Source organism: Protopterus annectens, chromosome 11.part0, assembly GCF_019279795.1.
Source record: "Protopterus annectens isolate FY-2018-M chromosome 11.part0, PAN1.0, whole genome shotgun sequence".
Lineage (NCBI taxonomy): Eukaryota > Metazoa > Chordata > Ceratodontiformes > Protopteridae > Protopterus > Protopterus annectens.
Window position 1 is genome coordinate 207,738,591 of NC_056745.1, and position 22,793 is coordinate 207,761,383.

At 42.0% G+C, this 22,793-nt stretch overlaps 1 protein-coding gene across 1 annotated transcript in view; it reads left to right on the forward strand.

The window, feature by feature from the left end:
- LOC122814921 (leukotriene A-4 hydrolase-like) overlaps positions 1-22,793 on the forward strand; it is a 403,509-nt gene that overhangs the window by 163,995 nt on the left and 216,721 nt on the right. Inside the window, exon 9 of the mRNA XM_044087185.1 lies at positions 5,929-5,952. Coding sequence (XP_043943120.1) covers positions 5,929-5,952 — 24 coding nt within the window. The remainder of the gene's footprint in view (positions 1-5,928; positions 5,953-22,793) is intronic.

Consider the following 22,793-nt stretch of genomic DNA (forward strand, 5'->3'; position numbering starts at 1 on the left):
CTGATTTTGATAATTAGTGAAGTGCTGTGTTTTAAATGAGAGCATGTTTTTTAACCTCAAGTGTAGCCTGGTACCAGGCAGCCCTGCCTGTATCCTGTTGTTCAGCTGTAGTCCTAACTTTTACAATGGCAAAGGTGTCAGTAAAAGTTAATATTGCATTACTTGTGGAAAGCAAATACCTCATAAGGATTTTAATTTGTACTGTATTCCTTGCCTAGGCCCTGACCACAAAGTACCTTGCTGTTGGTTTTGTGCTAAATTTAATCAATGCACTATTAAATATCGGTATATTTTTGCTTCTGAATATTTTGGCTCACGCTTTAATTATCCAGAAATGTTGTCGGTTAGCAATCTGACTACCGGAATACCTAAAAAACGCAAAGAAAAAGACAGAAACAGGCTGTCGAGGTCCAAAACTGATGAGGACGCTTCTCCTAAGCCAGTCGTCAATTTGCCAGTACTCAGTGAGGCGCTTTCGCTACTTCTGATTCACAGGCCTCTACTGAGACCCATTCGGTGTCCGGTATGCCAAGAGATGCTTCAATTATGGAACCCACGGATGTCTCTACCTTTGATGGGTCCGGAGCCGCTGTGCAGGCACCGGCTTCTGAGGGTGTTTTCAGGCCTACAGATGCCATCTTCAAAACTAAGGCCAAAATCTAAGCCTATGTCTAAAAAACCAACGCCTGGGCCACATATGCAGGCCCTATGCCTAAAAAACGAATTATCAAAACGGCTGAAGATTTAATTACTCTGATCAGGGGTAGTCAACCCCCCGCTTTCTAAGAGGCCTAGGCAAGATATTGATTATGAATCTTCTGAACAGGATTCTATTTCTTCTGACTCTTCTAATGAACAGGATTTGTCTATACCTACTTATGAGGACTCTGATGCAGAAGATTCCATTCCTTCTGCTTCTCCCCCTGAGGATTTTTCTTTTGGGGAAACTTTACATACCTTAAGGGAACATTTCCACTGGGAAAGTCAGGATTTCTCCGAGTCTAAAAAGAGACTTAGGGATTTTCTTCTTCTTCCTCAGCATAGGCCTTTGGCTATACCTCCTGTTCTAGACATTGTTGATGATGTTTTTTCAGAATGTAGTATGGCACCTGATTCTCTGCCTCCGGCTCCTTGTAAGCCAGACAGATACTACAGGGTTCCTGACTCCCACAAATTCCTTTTCAAAAATTCTATTGCAGATCCTGAAACCATTTCTCAGGGTCCCAAGGGCATTAAGGCTTCTACTGCTAAAAGTCCTACCCCTTCTGATAGAGATTCCATGGATAGATGGGGTAAGAAGGTTTACATTTCTGCACCCTTGGCAGTCAGGGCTTTAAACTGTCAATTTCATATGCTTAAATATCAACAGCATATCATGGGACTAACAGAAAATGATGTTAATTTCTGACTGTGTGGGAAATAAAGATCTAAAGGATCTATTGCATTCAGCTGAACAAGTTGGAAAACATACCTTGCAATGAGGTTTTGATTCTTTAGAGGCCTCTTGCAGGGCTGCTGTAACTGGGTCTGTGCTAAGAAGGCATGCTTGGCTCAAAGAGCAAACTCTGCCTGATCATGTTAAAGCAAAATTGTTGGATGCTCTTTTACAACAGGACCGTCTCTTTGGTAATAAGGCTGAAGAAGTTTTAAAAAAGATGGAAGATAAAGCTAAATCTATGCAAACTGTGAAATATTTCTTACAAGTGCAACCTCCAAGATTTAGTAGGCACTGGCCTAAGAACTGGTCCTTTCCAGTTCCTTCGAGAGCCACTCACGTCAAACCCAGACATTCCAAAGGCTCCAGGTTTCAGTCACAAGGGACTTTTAGAACAAAACAATGGGGTGCCTCCTCCTCCAAATCTGGAAACAACAAGACACCTCCCTATGGTAAGCAGTCTCAATGACTTCCCTCTACACTTACCAAGCACTTACCTTTCAGCCGCCCCTTTGGGGGGAAAACTGGCAACTTATAACCCAGGACAAATGGGTTTTAAATATAGCATCCCAGGGATACAGATTTAATTTTTATACGTTGCCAATCCCAAATGGATGGCCAGACCTGCCCCCAAATCAGAAACAAGTACTGTCCCTCATGAACATGGGGGCTATTCAAGCAGTACCAGAAGAGGAAAAGGGACAAGGTTTCTGTTCAAGACTTTTCCTGGTACCCAGAAAAGACAAATCATGACGTCCAGTTCTGGACTTATCTACTCTAAACACATTTCTGTACATTCCAAAATTCAAGATGCTGACTCTTCGACAGTTACTTCCTATGCTAGGCAAAGATGCCTGGTTGGTAACTCTAGACTTAAGAGGCTTACCTGCATATCCCAATCAGGGAATCTTGCAGAAGATACCTCCGCTTCAAAGCAGGCTACTTGCATTACCAGTTCTCTGCACTACCCTTTGGCTTATCTAATGCACCCAGGGTCTTCACAAAGTGCCTGGCTCCGGTAATTGCATTTTGCAGGCAAAGAAATATTCAAATATATCCATACAGGTTCACAGGTTAGTACTAGGCTAACTGCCCTTGCGAGCCATTTTAAGCCTAGCCAATTATCCCCTGTGAGATTCAAACCCTGTACCTTGTGTTTGTAAGGCAAACACCTTAACCATTAGGCCACCCTCACCTGGACGATTGTCTAATTCAGGCAGAAAACAGGGACATTCCTCTAAAACATCTGGCGTTTGTAAAAAGGATTCCAACTTGTCTAGGGTACACTAGAAACGAAAATAAATCACAACTGGTACCCTCTCAAAAAATTACATTCCTGGGTGCAAGCTTGAATACAACTGCCCAAATGGCTTACCTTACGCCAGAAAAGCAAATTCATTTGGTAACTTACTTCAGACAGGTGGCCACAAAAACCCTGCTATCTGCAAGACAAATTCTGCAAGCCTTTGGGTTCATGGCCTCCTGCATTCTTCTAATTACATATGCAAGACTGCATATGAGGAAATTTCAGTGGTACTTAAAAAGTTTATGGAGTCAACATTGTCACAGCCTGGAAACAATGATTCCTATCATACCTTGCCTGCAACTAGAGTTCCTATGGTGGGCAGAGGCCTGCCACCAAAACAAGGGACTGCCATTCACTCCACCCCCTGCCACCCAAACCCTAACTACAGACACATCAGACTATGCTGGGGGGGGGCTCATCTGGCAGGGAAGTGCATTCAGGGCAAATGGAGCCCAAATCAAATGCACCTTCATATTAATCAAAAATAAATGCTAGCTGTACAGAATGCACTGACAGCCTTCAAGGACTACCTTCGTCCAGGACAATTAATGATAAAGACAGACAACACCATAGTTATGTGGCACATAAACAAGCAGGGGGGTACACACTCCTACCCCCTTTGCAGACTAGCCATGGTATTGTGGAACACGGCCTTGACCTGTCAAATACAACTACAAGCTCAGTTCCTGCCAGGAAAGCTAAATACTCTTGGCAGACTAACTAAGCAGAACTCTTATGGACCCACACGAATGGAAACTGGAACCATAAGTTTTCAACATGTTGACACGCAAATGGGGGAGTCCCGACATAGATCTTTTTACCTCACCCCAGAACTATCAGTTGGACAAATTCTGCACAAGTACTCATCACAAAAAAGCCTGGGAAGTGGATGCTCTATCCTTCAGCTGGAAAAACCTATCAGTCTATGCCTTTCCCTCTCTGCCTCTGTTATCTAAAGTTCTACTAAAAGTGAAACAGGACAAACCAAAAATGATTTTGGTTGCTCCAGACTGGCCTCACCAACACTGGTACCCACTCTTGCGCAATGTGTCACACCTTCCACCGTGGCACCTGCCTCAGACACCTTACTTACTGTCTCAGCAGAACAACCAAATTCTGCACACTCAGCTCCAAACTTTGAATCTTGCAGCGTGGCTAATCACCTAAATTCACCCTTAGCATCCCTCAGCAAACCTGTGCTGGATATCATTTTGGAGGCAAGAAGGCCTAGTATTAAAAAATCTTATGCTGACAAATCGAAAAGATTCTGTGCCTGGAATCAATCACAAGGGATGAGCACAGCAGTACCCAATATTCCTCAGATTTTACAATACTTAACTGAGATGCTTCACAAGGGCCTGTCCTTTTCTTCCATAAAAATCCATGCCTCAGCTATTTCAGCTCATTACAACACAGAACCTCCCCTCTTCTCTCATCCTCTGCTAAAGCAGTATCTCAGAGAGGCCAAAAAAGTTAAGACCACCCAGGAGAGCTCCAACCCCTGCCTGGGACCTCAATTTTGTATTGGAAAAGCTCACTCTCCCTCATTTCGAGCCAGCTGCTACTGCAGACTTTTTTTTATCCTGGAAAACAACTTTCCTTTTAGCAGTCACTTCAGCTAGAAGGATTTCCGAATTACAGGCTGTTATGGCAGTGGAGCCTTTTATCATTTTTCATGTGGACAGGGTGTCTGTCAGGACCAATTCATCCTTCATACCTAAGTTGGTGTATCCAGTGTGGCTCATAATCAGACCATTCATTTGCCAACTTTTCTTCCCAATCCACAGAACAAGGGGGGAACGGATTCTGCATTCATTGGATGTACACAGACAACTTAGATTTTACTTAAACAGGACAAAATCTCAAAGAAAATCTGAATCTGGTGGCATTTGGTGCAGGGGCAGAGGGAAAAGGCTATTTCAAAGCAGACTATTTCCAAATGGATAAGCCATTGTATTCGTTTCTGCTATATGCACCATGGTAAAACTATCCCCCAGGGGATCAGATCTCATTCCACCAAGGCTACATCTACTTTTACAGCCTTTCTCAGAGGTGTTCCTACCAGAGACATTCTAGAAGCTGCTACCTGGAGCCCAGTTCATACATTCACCAAACATTACCATTTACCTTTCTTCTCTGAATCCAGAGCTGGCTTTGCCACTGCTGTCCTGCAGGACTTTATAGCTGATTCTAATGCTGTATAATTTTCTCCACCCAACCATAGCTTTGGGAATGTACCCAAATGTAATGACTGCAACAGTGAAACACAAAGAACATAGTACAGTTGTGAACACTTACCATAAATGTAGATGTTCGAGTGTATTCACTGTTGCAGTCCTGGTTACCCTCCCTCCAGTACCCTATTTTTCTCTGACTATACCTATACTTTCTTTCACTAGGCTAATAAGCCCTTTTGGTGTATTTGCTTTTGGGATTGGAGGTATATTTTTTGTGCTTTTAATTTTATTTGCTCCCCATTTGGGGGATACCTGACATCTGGGGCAAGAAATTCTGATGTAATGGCATCGGCTGCATGTTTTTTACCCCTGACGACTTGACATCATGGAAGAAGGCACAGCAACCGACACAGGACCCAGGACTTTGTTAATCAGGCCGACTGAGGACAACCTGCAAGCAGATTACCCAAATGTAATGACTGCAACAGTGAATACACTTGAACATCTGCATTTACGGTAATTGTACACAACTGTACTTTTGTCAGTTACCTAGAAGGGATTGTCTAACAAATACAGATTCCTGAACTGGAGAAGAAAAGTGAGACAGCCCATTGACAAGTATAATTAACATGCATTTTGTTGTATGACCTAGAATCTTGAGAATCACACAAATGAAGCGTATGAAGGTATTTTCTGATAGCATCATTCAGAAGGAGGGTTTGGCATATAATGGTTAAGGTCTTTACCTCACAGAAACAAACTGTAGGGTTTGATTCTGTTTTGTGGTTGTTAACTAGGCTTATGGTATTTACCTATAAACATATGAGTGAGTTCCATGTGAATGTTGAGAAATATGTGGAAATAAATACGAGGCTGATGAGTCTCCATCTCAAAAGAAATAGTGGAAAATGTATTTGAAAGGGTATGAACCAAATCTGATATATAATACAAAGAAAATAAGACTTGCTTTCTTGTCTCACTTTGTTTTTCTTTTCTTTCTTTTTTTTTAGGCGGGTGATCGATCATTATCTAGTGTAAGTTGACCATTATTTTTCTTTGTCTGTAGCTATTAGTTTAAACTAGTATAGACTTGCATCTATACTGATACCTGAAATCATGAGCTGTTTGCATGTTGTTCATAGTTATGCAATAAACAAAGTAACTGACACTGCCAATACCAAGGATGAAAGCAAAACTGAAAATAACTGTTTGTGTGCACAACCTACTTTGGAATGCAGTAAAAATTAACTACAGTCCCTTGTATTTAAAAAGTGTGCTTACTCTCGTAAAGGTATGCATGAGTCTTTCGTTGTTATAAATCTACTGTTATTCATTAAACATTTCAGATTTGCACAACAAAATGTTTATTCGCAGATTTTTATCACCAAACCATTGCAGTTTTGCAGCTACTTATTTTTTATGTATTCTTGTAGGAATGGAAAGAGGGCAAACAGGACTCCACAGAAAATGGGCATGGGTCACTTGGTCAAAGATTAACTCAGTGAAGCCTTTTCATTTAAGAGCGATGCACCAGGGGGACGTCAGACTTATTAGGGACTTTCTGTTCCATACCACTCTTTGGCAGGATTTGTGGTCGGTGTCCATTTTAGGGAACACTGTGTTTTAGAGAGTGGTAAATTAGCCTTGCCTCCAACAGTTCTTGTCCATTTCCAGCTCGTGGCTGTCCACAGCTTTCCAACAATTCTTGAAGATAATTTGGTGGGAATTCTGTCTACCTATGGCTCACAGGAAAGCTTAGATCTGATGAAGACCATAATCTCAACTTCCCCAGGACCTGTAAGGCAACTAGGGACAGAGTGTTCGGTAGGGGGTGGGTTTGGCATAATTGTTAAAGTCTTCAGCTTGCAGACACAAAGTACAGGGTTTGATTCTGACCTCAAGTTATTGGTTAAGCTTAAAATGCCCCTTTACTGGCCTTCTCTTTGGCACAAGGTGTAAGCTCACTGAGCTAAATGAAAAAGCAGAGTGGAAGCAGATTCGACTCCAGTATGCAGACCGTTTGCACTCCCTGGAAGCTGCCCTCACCTTGGAGAATGCTGACATCTGTGCATTCACTGAAACGTAGTTCAAAGCCGCGGAAGCACTCTGGCAGTGCATGGCTGTAATGCTTTTCATACCCTCCGACCACCCACTGAATGTGAAAGAGCAAAAGGTAGAGGTGTATTTATCTGCATAAAGGATAAGTACACTTCAGGGGTGGTCAAATAATATGACATGCTTGAGCTATTCCAAGTCCAACTAACCGTGGGAAAAATCCATTACCATATTTTTGCTAGCTACAGGTCTCCCATCATGAACCAGGAAACCTATATATCGTACCTGAAATTACTAGAATCACTCACCATCCAGCCCAGTGCCATACTCATGGGTGATTTAACTACCCCTCCATTAATTGGGAGGCATACATGACACACACATACTAACATGCAAGTGTAAAGATTTTTTGACTTTGTAAATTCAAATACCCTGGAACAGCTAGTCTGCACTCCCACTAGGGTATCAAATATCCTTGATGGTAAAGTGCTGCACCCCCCCCCCCCCTCGTGTGATGTCATCACTGGTAAGATCAGATCACAAAGCGGTCTCCCTTTAAACAAACATAAAGCTAGTCCTCCTACCTAACCCCAAAAACTTTAAGAACTACTCTAAGGTAACTCGCCCCATTAAGGGAAGGCATAGCTAGTTTTCAAGCTCCCTCAAATCCAGAAAACACAGAAGCCTTTGCAGAGGCGTGCACACAAGCCTTGTACTACTGTGTAAACAACTGCATAGAATTGTCAGTACAAGACTGAAGTGAACCCAGGTCAAATTGTAAAAACAAGCCACCGTGGTTGACGCCCTGGTATTAATAGGCTGTACAACAAAAGAAAGAAAATCCTGTTGAGAAGTAAGAGGGGAATATGCACAACAGGGGAAAAATGTCCTTCATTAGCCTAAACAAGTGAATCAGGGAACTAGTCAAGTCTCTGACAGTAGTCTTTGAGGTAAAACTAGCCTCCAAAGCTAGGGATAACCATAAGGCATTTTTCAGTTATGTTCGCAGTCTTAAGTGCAACACCCAGCAATGTGTGGAATTAGTTGTAGATGACATCACCTATACTCAGCCAGAAGATATAGCAAATCTGCTAGCCGACAAATTCAGCTGAAATTTCACCTCCTCATCACTCCTATTTCTCCCCCAAGAAATACCCTCCACCACTCCACTGCTGATTGTCACCACATTTCTCTAAAGCTAGAAACATGGCTTTAGTGGGGCCTGACATCCTTTTCGGTAAGAGTGATGTTCCTGCTAACTACCACATCAATAGCAACACCCTAAGTACGCACTCAGTGGTGAGAGACCTTGGCACACAGGTTGACAGCAACCTTACCTTTGATCACCATGTTTCCACAGTGGTAAGACGGGCATTCTGTATTTGCTCATCTCATAAGTAAGGGCATTGCCTCCAGCAAAAAAAAGAAGTTATAACCTCCCAGTACTCTTCCCTCATCAGGCCAATAATTGAGTACAACGCCCCTTTTGGCATGTACCCTTTCCAAGCACTTGCAGCCATTGGAGAGACCACAAAGGTTCCTCACAAGAAAAATTCAAGGTCTTCAGCATCTGTCCTATATGAATCATCTGAAATCACTGTCACTTTATTCTGTTTCATATAGACTAGTCACAGGTGATCTCTGTCTTGCGTATAAGGCAGTCTCTGATCCAGCATGATTGAAAATAATGCATATCTACAAGTCAAATGGCACACAGGTTGCTCGCTCTAAAGACCTTAACCTGGTATGTGACATTAATAGAACCTGCTGGAGGGACAGATTTGTCTCCCACCGGTTACCACACCTTTGAAACAGATTCCCACTTCATGTCAAACAGAGCAACTTATTGACCCTCTTCAAACGCAGTCTGGACGATTGGCTGGGTAACTGTAAATTCACCCCAGGGGTTCCACCTTTGTCCCTTTTGGACAGGGGCAATAGATGCTGATCATGGAAATAAGGGTAGAACTTGGCTAGGCTTGTAAGATTCCTAGGTCCATTAGCCTAGTAAATTCCCATGGTCATATGATATACCAGGTTTCCTTTTAAATAGCTAAAATCAGGACTTATCAGGCCCATTAGGATCTCTGTTTAACTGCTGCCTCTGGACTGGCTTTATCCCAATGGAATGGAGGACAGCAACAGTCATCCCTTTGCATAAAGGGAGACCATCTACTAACCTGGTAAATTTTAGACCACAAGTTTGACTTGTGTTATATGTAAGGCCTTGGAAAGAATAATCATGGGACCTGATAAGTAATAATATAGGAAACCTCCAAACACTGGACCTGACCCAATTCGGCTTTGTCATGGGCAAGTCATGCCTACTGATACTGGTGGATTTCTTTGAAAAACTCACCAAGGCCATGGATGAGGGTAAAACAGTACATGCAGCCTACCTCAACCTTGCCAAGGCATTTGACACAATTCCCTTCTTAAGTATTATAAACTCTTGAAACTGGGCTTAAATCCCTGTGTCACCAGATGGTAGCCAGTTTGGCTCATGGACAGGATACACATGGTTAAAGTGGGTGAATCCAGATCCTGCAAGCTGCCAGTTACTAGTGGTGTGCGACAGGGCTCCAAGCTGGGACCACTCCTGTTCCGACTATACTTCTCTGAGGTAAAGTTTAATGTGGAAGGCTGCAAATGACAACGTTTGCCAATGACTGCAAGTTGGGGGCAATCACTGAATCCCCTATATATCGTTCAGGAGGATCTAGATCAGCAAATGACTGGTATTAGAACCGTGGCCTAAAACTAAAATGCAGTATCATACACTTTGGGAATTCAAATACCCTTTCAAATTACAACATCACTAACATTCCCCCTAAGAGTAGATTTAGAGGTCAGAGATCTAGGTACACAGGTACACAGGTAGACAGTAGCCTGAGCTTTGACTGAAACATGTTCACAGTGGTGAGGAAGTCCTTCTGTGTGACACAACTTATAAATAAAGGTTTGGCATCCCGATCCAAGGAAATTATAGCCCTGCTGTACTGAACCCTCATTAGACCAGTAATCGAGTACAAGTGCCATTTTGCATGTACTTGACTAGGTACTTATAGCAGCTAGAGTGACCTCAAAGGTTCCTCACAAAGAAAATACAGGATGTAAACAAAATGTCCTGTGTAGATAGACCAAACGTCATATCCCTTCACTCTGTCTTCTACAGACTATTAAGGTTGGACCTATGCCTGACCTTCAAGGCACTCACAAATTCAGCCTGATGGAGCTGCTACACATTCGCAAGTCAAACAGCACAAGGGTCACCTGATCTAGGGATCCAAACTTAATCAGCAACTCAAGCAAAACATGCTGGAGAGACAGATATTCATCTCAGAGATTGCCCCTTCCTTGGAACAGGCTTCCTATACACATTAAGCAGAGCCCCGCCCTGGCTCTCTTCAAATTTATTTATTTTTATTTATTTTACATTTGTTTATTGGGATAGTCCGACTGGACCAGGTCCATTTACAGCAGAGGCCTGGGGAGAAAAGCTCCATATTTGCATAACAATAAGACAAAATAAGACAGAAATGTAAGACAGACAACAGACATATCAACAATGAATGAAGTAAAGAAAAACAACATGGTTACCAAGAGAAATGTCATCCTGGAGATAAAGTATTAGAGTTGTAGCACTGTAGCATATTTACAGTACGTATACTAGGAAGGAAGGTATATGAAGAAGAAAAATAAATGTTATGTAATACTTGCAATTTAGATCAATGGATGGGGAATTGCAAATTCACACCTGGAGGAGTGCCTATGGCTCAAAGGACAAACCAACCACCGTAACCAGCACAGGTAACCAAAAACTAAGGGTAATGCTACTCAACGCCAGAAGTCTCAACCTGAAAATGCATGCACTCGAGGCACTCCTCAGCATGGAGAAAATCGATGTTTGTGCAGTGATGGAAACTTGGTTCAAGGCTCCAGAGAGCACCCCAACACTACCAGGTTACAATTCATATCATACCTTCCGGCCTCAGTTACTGGATCGCAGTACAAAGGGCGGAGGTGTATCCATATTCATCAAGGATACCCACATCTCCAGGTTAGTGGCGCAGCATGATGCCCCAGAAATCATCCATGCGCAACTATCAGCAGGCAAAACCACATTTCAAGTCGTAGCCTGTTATAGATCGCCCACCATGTCCCAAGATGCTCACTCAGCATTCCTTGAGGCATTGGAAAATATAAGGGTCCTACCCAACACCATAATTTTGGGTGATTTCAACTACCCTGGTATGGACTGGGTGAACTACCAAAGTTCTAACTCCTATGCCCAGCGGTTCATAGAATTTATAAATTCAAATGCCCTTGAACAACTGGTATGCTCTCCCACTAGAGGGGACAACATATTGGATTTAGGCATATGGGCGCCCATTGTACCACACCCGTTATCACTCCCTCTCTGGTCAGATCAGACCACAAACTGATAAACCCTGGACGTCCTCACCCCTCCACCTCCCCCAGTCAAAGAAACCATCGTAAAAAACCTTTCCAAAGCAAACTTCAAACTACTTGCGTCAGAAGTGGAAAGCTTCACTATTCCCCTTGCAGAAGGATAATGATATCCAGGATGCAGAATCCTACACCAAGGCACTTTATATACATCTTCACCATGCTATCCCAAATAAAACCAAGACTCCTTCCTCAAGCAAGAAGAAACCAGTCTGGTGGACCCCGGCCATAAGCAAACTATACAATAAAAGGAGGAGACTTATACAAAAAAAGGCCAAATCTCAAGTAGAAAAATCATCCCTGATCAGCATTAGTAAGAAATTGAGGGCCCTCATCAAGTCAACTAAAGCCAATCAGAATAAGCTGGCCACAGGAGTATTTGCCATTTACAGGTTACTGTCAGGAGACCAGTTGAAGTCTTTTATTAATGTTGTTACTGAATGGATTGTGACAGCTGAGGAGGGCAGTTCCATTGTTCTGTCTGGATGATCAGGGCTCCAGGTTTATGACTTGCAGATTATTCTAAGAAGAGCAATCCCAACTGTCTGGACAGAGCTGAAAAGCACAACTGAGGTGGCTGTGTATAAAGTCAGTGTTGAGAAGCGCAAAATACTTGAGACAAGTGCAGATTGCACCCTAATTGAAAAAGCAGTGAATTTTGCCCGGGGCTTCACTAACCTTTTCAGAATTCTCGTTAAGCCTCATAAGCCACTAGTTGGACACAATTTGTTTCTTGATCTGCTGTACCTCCATGAGAAATTCTACAGACCTCTTCCAGAAAGCTACAGTGAATTCAAGAATAATATTTGTTGCCTCTTCCCTTGTGTTATTGACACAAAAATCATTGCCAGAGTGACCTGGAAGGAATATTCATTCCCAAGAGCAGGAACCCTTTTGCAGATTTCTGAAATTCTGAGTAGCAAGCTTGCAGACAAGCAGATGAACCCTCCAGAAATTTGTCATGCTGATGAATGTCAACGTTATGTTGACCATGAATATCCTCATGAAGCTGCTTATGATGCTTTTCTGTCTGGGTCAGCATTGTTAAAGATGACTTATCTGCTGCTTCTGAAGAAAGATTTTTACCAGCTGAACTACACTGTTTCCAGTCTTCTTGTAAATCCTCCTGGTGCCGGAAGAACCTGCCAACCCTCTTGTGATTGATTGAAACTGCCTGTCCTATACTGTACCCTCTACCAAGGAAAGAAAGTAGGTTCTGGGCATAGATTTGTTTGCAAATTAGGCTCCTGTTCTGGTATTCCTATAAGGGTCTTATAGTTCGCCTGTGCGTGAGTCTCTAGCAGCCAGTACCTGCCCTTCTTAGCCCCCCTCTCCCACCCTTCGTATGCTCTACTCTCCTACTTTTTAATTATTTTCTCTTCTCCCTCACACCCCTCTTGGTCTTATTCTATATTTCTGTTTCTCTCTCTTTTTATCTGCGCTATCTTACAGGTAGCTCCCTCCCCTCTGTGTCTGTTGTTTCCTACGCTGTTACCTTTTGGCTCCAACTAGCCCTTTCATCTGTTACAATAGTACTCTGTCTTCCTATTCCTTTTAACCTCTATCCTAGCCTCACTCTCTGTCTGTCCCCTATCTCTCTGATTTCCTCTATTCCTTGTAAACTGCCTACTTTCCTTGTTAACTTAGACCTGCTCCTCCTCTATTTTCACTGTATGTTCACATACTGATTTTAACCTGTCTGTGCTTTATCTTCACCCTGGAACACTGGTCTCTACTTTACCTTCTTTTTCTCACTATGTACCTCTCTCACCTTACTTACCTGCATTTTTGAGTGTCTCCTTTCCCATCTCTCCTTCAGCTGTTTCTTCCCGCTCCATTAAGCCCTCAGGTCTCACTCCGCTCCCCTCCCTACCCCCAATTCCCACCCACCCCCGGGGATCCTACTCTTATACCTCTCTGAACACACCCCCTACTTCTTTCTTCCAATATCTTACCCTGCTTTATCCCGCTCCTCTGTTAACCACACCCCTTACCACCACCTCCCCTCATACCTCTTTTCTTCCAAAATCCCTCCCTTATATCCGACCTCACAGCTCTATACTTGTCGTCTACTTCATTTTTATTTTTTATTTTTCTCTTACACTACCCTTTTACACCCTCTTACTACCTCTTACTGACCCTCTTTCACTCCTCCCTCTCCTATTAGGTTTTATATCATTTCTCCTATCTTAGCCACTTCTAGTACCTTCCTTAACTCCTACTATAATACTCTCTAATTATGCCTCCCAACTTCCTTACTATGCCCACACTTACAGTTCCACTCCTTGCCATCTTGTTCTCTGCATACCTTCTTACCTTCTTTGAAAACCCTCTTTCTGCCCACTCCATCTACCCTAACAAACACACCTCAACTCTTACAAATACTTCTCCCATTTTACACTCCAACATTACTTTTAACCCCAACTATCTCTTACCTAAATACCACAGACTCTCCCACCTTAAGTATGTCTATCCTACCAATAAGAAACTAATACTACAAATCTTTTTAAAGAACCCTTTAATAACCAAACCTAATCTTCTTACATTACAAGATGGAGACATCCACCCTAATCCTGGGCCAGCTTATCCCTCTCCCAAAACTAATAGACCTAAAATCAATGACTCCCTCCTTATAGGACACCTAAACATTCATAGTATAAATAACAAAATAGCTCAATTACATGCCCTCCTAGATATTCATTCGTTTGACATTCTCTGCCTCTCAGAGACCTGGCTCAAACCAGAAACAAAAGACACTGAGATCACATCCCAAGGATATAGCATAATAAGACTTGACCGACCAAAACGTAAAGGTGGTGGTGTAGCAATTCTTTTTAAGAATCAGCTTAATATCTCTACTCTTCCAGCTTATCCTACCCCAGATTGCAAAGTAGAAGCCATCATAACAAAACTCCAAATAAACACCAAGAAATCCCTTTACATTATCTGCATCTACTTACCACCAGGAAACAATATACCCATACTAGAACCCTTTCTCAGCTGGGTATCTACTACTTACCCCCAAGAAACTATAATTCTAGGTGACATCAATGTTGACTGGAACACTATCAATGCAGATAATCCTTCCTCTCATATGAACCTATATGGTTTCACCCAGACTATTACTTCAACCACTAGAATCAACAAGCCTAACAATAAAGAGAGTATTTTAGACTGGATACTCATAAACAAAGTCAAACAAAACCCTGCCTGATGATATAAGTGATCATGCTTTAACCTTTATCACTAGAGAAAGAACTGATTTCCCAAACCTCCCTAACATTCAAAAAATACGCTCTACTAAACATTTTAATATAGACCTATTTCAAAATGAACTCAGCAAATGCAACTGGAGCCCCTTAAAATCTCTTCCCCTTGAAAATGCAGTATCATACCTTAATACCACTTTTTTATCCATTCTCAACAAACATGCTCCTGAACGCACCATCAGAATGAAACCCAATATTGCGCCATGGCTCTCTAAAGAAACTAAAAAGCTAATTCTCTCCAGAAATAAAGTCTGGGCCAAATGGAGAAGCCACAGAAATTCCCTTGACCTTCTTCATTTCCACCAACTTAGAAACTCGACTAAAAAAGCAATAATTACTGACAAAAAAACCTTCTACTGCAAACTTCAACAAACTCATCATAACAATCCCAAACAGTTTTGGTCATCTATTAATAGACTCCTTTCCCCAGGAACATCCAAAACTCCCACCCCTCTTAATGCCGACCCAGACACTCCCCACCTCACTCCAAATGCTTTCAACTCTTTTTTTACTGACACTATTCTATCACTAGCTAGACAACTTAGCACTAATAACTCCTGCCCACCTATAAACCAAAGACACTCTTCAAATAACTTTAAAATACAACCTATTCCTACATCTTTCATCTCTAGACTTATTCACAAACTGAAGCCTTGTACCCCTTCTGCTGACAAGCTCCCTTCACTTTTTCTCCAAAAAGCTGCCAAAGAAATTGCATATCCAGTATCTATACTTATAAACAGGACAATCCAAGAGGGAACCATCCCAGACATCTGGAAAATATCCCATATTATCCCTTTACATAAAGGTGGAAATTCCATTGAGTACTCAAACTATAGACCAATTGCCCTCCTTTCTCCTTTAGCAAAAATAATGGAAAAATGTATTCACCAACAACTTTTACAGCATCTCTCTCAAAACAACATAATAGCAAACTGTCAACACGGTTTTAGACCACATCACAGTACTACCACTGCTCTCCTATCGTTTGTAGATACTATCAATAGGAACCGCAACGACAACCTTCTCTCTTCTGCTCTCTTCATTGACCTCTCTAAAGCTTTTGATATGGTCAACCACTCCATTTTAATTAACACTCTTACATCCCTCTCCTTTGATAATCTTGCCGTTAACTGGTTTACATCCTACCTTAGCAATAGACAACAAGCAGTTTCCTCACTCACACCCGTTTCCATCGGTGTACCTCAGGGCTCCATTCTAGGACCTATTCTCTTCTCCCTGTTCATCAATGATCTTCACTTAGCTATTCCTCAATCTACCTGCATTCAATATGCAGATGACTCCACCCTTATCTGCTCTGCTTCATCTCCTAATGAACTTTCATCTATTACTCAAAATGTCTTCAACACAGTAGAAACTTGGTTCACCAGACGCAACCTCCTCCTCAATGCCAAAAAAACTAAACTTCTCCTTTTCTCTCCTAGCACTAGGTCCACTCCCTTGGACTTCACCATCTCCTCAAATAATGCCACTCTCATTACTCCTGATCCAACAACAAAATTATTAGGAATAACAATTGATAACAACCTCTCCTTTAATCAGCATATCAACAACACCATTAAAACTGTCAATAGAAAAATAGGAAGCCTATATAGAATTAAACCTTTCGTAACATCATCATCCAGAGCCAAGATTGCCCACTCCCATCTTTTGTCAACTCTTCTTTATGCCTCACCAATTTTTACTAATCTTAGGAAAGCCAACCTTAACAAACTGGCTACTTGCTACAACAACATTGCCCGTTTTGCCACTAGTAACCCTTTTAGAACTCATCACTGTATTAACCTGAAACTTCTAGGCTGGCTTGAACTACAAAACCTTCTGTTAATCCCTCAACTCGCTATTGCCCATAAAATTTTATACCAACCCAACAAAACCCCTATACTTTCTAAACTTTTAATCCCTTATAACAACCTAAACTCCCTTCGCTCTTCTAGTAAACTTATGGCTACTATAACAAAGACTAATAATTCTGCCGGTGACTCTCTATTCAATAATACTGTAGGAAGGAACTGGAATCTGCTTCCTAGCAATATAACACTTACCACATCTCTGCCTCTCTTTAAACATAAAATCAAAGATTACTTCCAAAGCCACTGGCTCTGTTCCTGTTCAAAACCTGATCAATCTTTTACCTCCTTTGCACTTTCTTACTACTCTGCACTTTCCTACTACTTTACTTTCCCTCTCTCTTTACTGAATCTGCTTCAGTCTACCTCCTTTTGTTTCTTCTTTCCTCTATGATAATCTCTCTCAACTTTCCCTTCTCTTTTCTTAAACTGCTTCCCTTCCTCCTCTCCTACTATAGTACTTCTCTTTCTCCTTTTGTTACTATGATTAGTTCTATATAATATTATAAGTCAATTTTGCTCTCTGTTTTGTGCCTTGTTCTTGATGTTATTACAGCTAATTAATGTTATTCTTAGAAATGTGATTCTCTTCATGTATATATCTGTTATTGGGTACTATATTTTTTTATTATTTGTCTTTTCATCTATGATGATTTGTCCATTTGCTTGTTTATTGTAACTTTTTTGGTTAAAATTTGTGTGGAGCTTTTCTCCCCGGGCCTCTACTGAAAATGGAAATGTATCCAGCTAGACTAGCCCGGTCAACAAATGTAAAATAAAATAAAAAATAATAAATAATAATTTCGAAAAAAAGGTTGCCAAGGATGCCAAAGATAACCATAAGGCCTTCTATGGTTACGTCAAAAACCTAAATGGCAACGCTCAGGTCTGTTCTGAGCTAGTACAAAATGGAACAAAATACACTGACCCCACTGACATTGCCAACATCTTGGCTGATAGGTTCAGTGCAAATCCCCCCCCCCCGCACCACCTACAGGGCCTATTACTATTCCAGGGGATTGTGCAACTCCAGTTATTACTGATACGTTGGTTAATAAGGCTCTATCTAAAGCTAAAAACACTGCCTCCATGGGACCAGATGGTGTCCGGGGCTGTGTCATACGCGAGCTCCAAAATGAATTAACCCCGCATCTGAATACCCTGTTCAGTCTCAGCCTCTCGCCAGGATATGTGCCATAGAATGGCGCACAGCAACAGTGGTTCCGCTGCACAACGGTGGGCCCACAACCGACCCTGGGAACTACCGACCAATAAGCCTGACCAGTCTGATCTGTAAGGCAATGGAGCGAATCATTATGGTACTCATAAATGGAGAGATTGGGAACCTCCAAACACTTGACCCCACACAGTTCGGCTTCGTCAAGGGCAGATCATGCCTCCTGAACCTGGTGGACTTCTTTGAGACAGTTACTCAGGCTATAGATAAGGGAAAGGAGGTACACACGGCTTACCTTGACCTTTCTAAAGCATTTGACACCATTCCCCATTCGGGTATTATTGATAAACTCACCAACCTGGGCATAAACCGTTATGTCACAAGATGGATCGCAAACTGGCTCTCAGACAGATCCCACAAAGTAAGGGTAGCAGGATCTATGTCCGAATCCAGACCAGTAACAAGTGGTGTGCCTCAAGGCTCTGTCCTGGGGACCCTCCTGTTTGGCATATACTTCTCAGAAGTACAGGCAAGCACTGAAGGGCTGTGGCTGACCAAGTTTGTGGACGACTGCAGACTGGGTGCTATAATAGAGTCTCCAGCCGACATGGATATCCTCCAGAAGGGCCTTAATGAGACTGATGCATGGTGTCAAAGCCATGGTCGCAAGCTAAATGCTAAACAATGCGCAGTAATCCCCTTTGGAAAAAACAGAGTACCCACAAACTACCACATAGGGGGTAACCCCTGAAATCTGAGGAAGTAATGAGGGATCTAGGGGCGCAAGTAGATAGTCAGCTTTCCTTTGATAACCATGTTGCCAAGATGGTTAGAAAATCCCTCTGTGACCCATCTGATCACGAAAGGGTTCGCATCAAGATCTAAGGATGTAGTGGTGCCCCTCTACTCTTCCCTCATCAGACCCATTATTGAGTACAATGCACCAATTGGAATGTACCTGGCTAGGCATCTCCAGCAGCTGGAGAGACCACAGAGGTGCCTCACTGAGAGGATTACTGGCCTCAAACAGTTGCCTTATGCAGCACGATTGAAAAAACTATTTCTCTGTTGCATACCGCCTTCTCAGAGGCAATCTCTGTCTAACATACAGAGCCATGTCCAACCAAGAACTGTTGAACATGCTCCATCTTAGCAAAACAAAACCTACTCGAGCTACACGCTCTAGGGATATAAACCTCAGCACAACAATGAATAGAACATGCTGGTGGGATAGATTCCCTTCGCAAAGACTTCCCTTGCTATGGAATAAGGTCCTGATCTGCATAAGACAGAGCCCCTCACTATCACTCTTCAAGAGGAACCTTGACGAGTGAATGGGTAACAGAACATTCACACCAGGGATCATATCAACAGCTCTACTAGATGGGGGCCAAGGGTACTAGCTGCTAGATCAAGGGCCTAGGGAACTAACCAAAGGGGCGGTGAATACCGCACAACGTGGCTGGGCTAATATATGCCTTCAGGCAGATAGCCCAGTACCTACCTACCTATGAACCTATGTACAGGGGCAATCTGTTAAGATGCTCCATGCATAGGCACAAATCCATGTCATCCTCTTGCCCCTAGGGGTCATATATTTGGTAAAATTGGGTTGTTTTGGCTAGGCTTGTAAGGGCACTTAAGCTGTTAGCCTAGTAATCCCTATGAATTTGCCACAAGATCTACATACTCTACTGACCATTGCACCGCACATTGATCACTGAGATGGCTGGAGCTACCACAACATCTTACCTTCCTACAACTCTTAACTGCCCACAGCATTATCTATAAGCCCACTGCCTGCCCAGCTGTGACATCTGCTCTTCTTGGCTACCTCCCCAGTAGATCTCTAAGATCCAAAGACAAACAGCTTATTTCAGTACACAAGCCCAATAAAGCTGCTGGAAAATGCCAGTATTTCTATTCCATTGCCATAGCCTGGAACAACCTTTTTGTAAATATTAGAGCAAACACCACCTTTTTCTCTTTTTCATTACAGTCAAGTGCTCCTCCAGGCATTTCTACAAACACCTCCTATTGCAGCTCTAGGTATAATTTTTTAGTTTTTCATATTTGCGTTAATACCAAAAACCATGCTACATACAAGGTATCATAATATTTTATCTTGAAGCATACATTATGGCAAACACAATTGCATTGATATTTGACCTCTGTCAATGAGTATTTGTTAGAACTGTAAGGTGATAACTTCATTTTTAAAGGCTCAAGCCACACCCACTGGGAGTTAAAGGTATTGGAGGGAATGAGTTAAAAGAATCCTTAAGCAAAGCATGGATCTTTTCCTGCTCAAATTCCATGTAAAACTGTATCTCTTCTCTTTAACTGCCTTTTGCTCTTCACATCATTTGCTCTCACTCCCTGTTTCTTTGTACTCTGCATAAAGGTCCACAGCCCTCATGTAAGCCCCCACCTCACCCCTTTCTTCGCACACTAGCTACTCTCCTCTTCACACTCTAGATCCCTTCTTCATGCTCTAACTTCTCTCATCCTCACCCAGTTTTTCCTACGTTGTTTTTTTCTGATATTCACTTCTTTCTACGCATATATTTTCATACTGTCACTAATTGCTTTCTATTCTCCCTAGGATATTCCTAAACTGTAACTGTATTGTCTTATATTCTCTTCCCTTTTCTTAAAAATGTATCATAGTTCCTACCTATAATCTTAATATTCAGCTGTTTTCATTTTACGCATTTTGACTTACTGCATTATTATGTTTGCTCATATAATATTTGTATTCACTTTTGGAGCTTTTATCCTTGGGCCTCTGCTGAAAATTGTTTCCCTGGACCCAGTGAGACTTTCCCAGTAAACAGATGCTAAATAAAATAAAAGAAAACCTCAACTGTGGAATACCTTACCACAGCATACAAATATTGTGCCCCCCCCAAACATGTTCATACACACAGCTTATTGAAAGAACTAAAGACATAAGCACCTTTACTGCAGTTTTACAATAGTTATGCTAGGGTCATAAGTTCATAGGGGATTACTAGGTTAATGACTCCTGGGATGCCTTTTTTAAGTGATCTCTGCTTGACTTACAAAGCCATGTCTAACGCAGCTCTGTTAGAAATGCTTCATCTAAAGAAATCCCAGTCCCTCCGCAGTGCATTCTCCAGAGACCTCAACCTCATTACCACAATCAACGGAATAAGCTGGAGGGACAGGTTCGTAACCCAGAGTCTGCCCATGCTATGGAATAGACTTCCCATACATGTCAAGCGGAGTGCCTCACTGTCCCTCTTCAAGAGAAATCTTGATTAGTGGATGGGAAGTAGAAAATTCACCCCAGGTATCACTCCAGTGACGCTACTCGGCAGAGGCACTGGGAACCAACATTGGGTGGCACGATGCCAGGGTAATCCTATGAGCTAGCCTTGTAAAGGCTCCAGGGCCATTAGGCTAGTACACACCTATGAACCTGAGACCAAACTTGTGTGTGGGGAGTGTACCTTAATGTATGAACAAGTTGCTGTTTGTGCAGCTAAGTGCTGATGAAATTTCAGGGGTAGTTTTAGATAAAAAATTTCATTTCTAGGTGCCTACGTTTATACAAGGCACTGGAACCGCCACTGTGCAATGAACAGCATCACGCAAATGCAACAACTTTATACAGGCACAGAAGGTCTGAAAACCAGCTAGCCCTCTGTCCAATCAGAAACCGACTTTGCGGTTTCAAGCAGCGATTCCCAGCTCTGAAGAGACTTGGCTACTCTCTCCTGCCACTAAGAGTACAGGCTGAAATCTTGTTAATGTAAACATATTTTAAGAGGCCGCCCAGAGTGCAGTAAATAACCAAGTTAAAACAGTAAACAAACAGAAGTGCAGAACCTGACAAGCAAAGAAAATCAAAAGTATTTATAAATAGATTCGATTACTGCGGTGGTGGTGCTGCGGTAGCGTTGTCGCCTCACAGCAAGATGTTGTGCCATTCGATTCTCAGCTAGAGCTTCTTCTGTGTGGAGACATGCGTGAATGGGCATACCTTCATTGAAGGTTGTGCGTCAGGGCTGGCAAACTCGGCACGTAAAAAATCTACTGCCAATCATTAGTGGACCAGAGTTCCGCTGTGGTGACCACTAACTGGGAAAAGCCGAAAGACACAAAATTTATAAATAGATTAGCGTGCAAGAACTAAGCAAATGCAGTTATTTAAAAGCAGCGCAAGTATATTACAGGATAAAGTGCAATACAACAATGTGGAGCAAATAATCATCTCACATTGTTCTCCCCTTCATCATTAGTTATACCTTTGCCCCTTGTTGGGGCTGGTAGGTTTTGATACTTTGTCAGTACCACATTAGTACTTAAAACGTCTGTTTGACTGAAGTGCTTTGACTAGAATTATTACTTAGGTTTCCTAATACTTCCTTGTATATAATGCCACAATAATGCCACATGTTATTAAGTTACCATTTTCAACACTTTTTTACATTATAATTCTTTTAGACACTGTGCGAAGTGTGACTAACCTGTTGCAGAAGATACTCCTTAGAAATTTTAGCATATTATTCCCAACTTTTATACTGTCTAACTGCTGCGTATCTGATGTTTTTTTTTTTGACTTGTGAATCACTCTCTGCTTCTTTCATGTAAAAGATCTGTGACTCGTATTCAGTTTACAAATTAAGTAAATACATATTTCAAAAATGTCCATTTATAACATTCCATCTGCTCTTTTGGTTATGATCTATACACAAAGGGAATATTTGGTTATTTGTTGGATACTGCATTTGTCTCATGGAAATTGGACATACTGAGAACCTGTTATGCAGGGGTGTTTTAGCCAGTTCTTACTTGTCCCAGAATGATCACAGAATAGGGAGTGCCTTTTGGCAGTAAAGTAGCTTTGCAAGTCTCAAGGCTCTTTCCTGTTTGGATGGCAGATGCTGAAGGAATTCATTTTAGAGGACCATTTCTTCAGGCAGGACAGTGCAGAAGTGGCCGTATACATATAAATATGTCCTCCCTCCTTCCCATTTCTTTCCCATCATCATCTTCTTGCATAT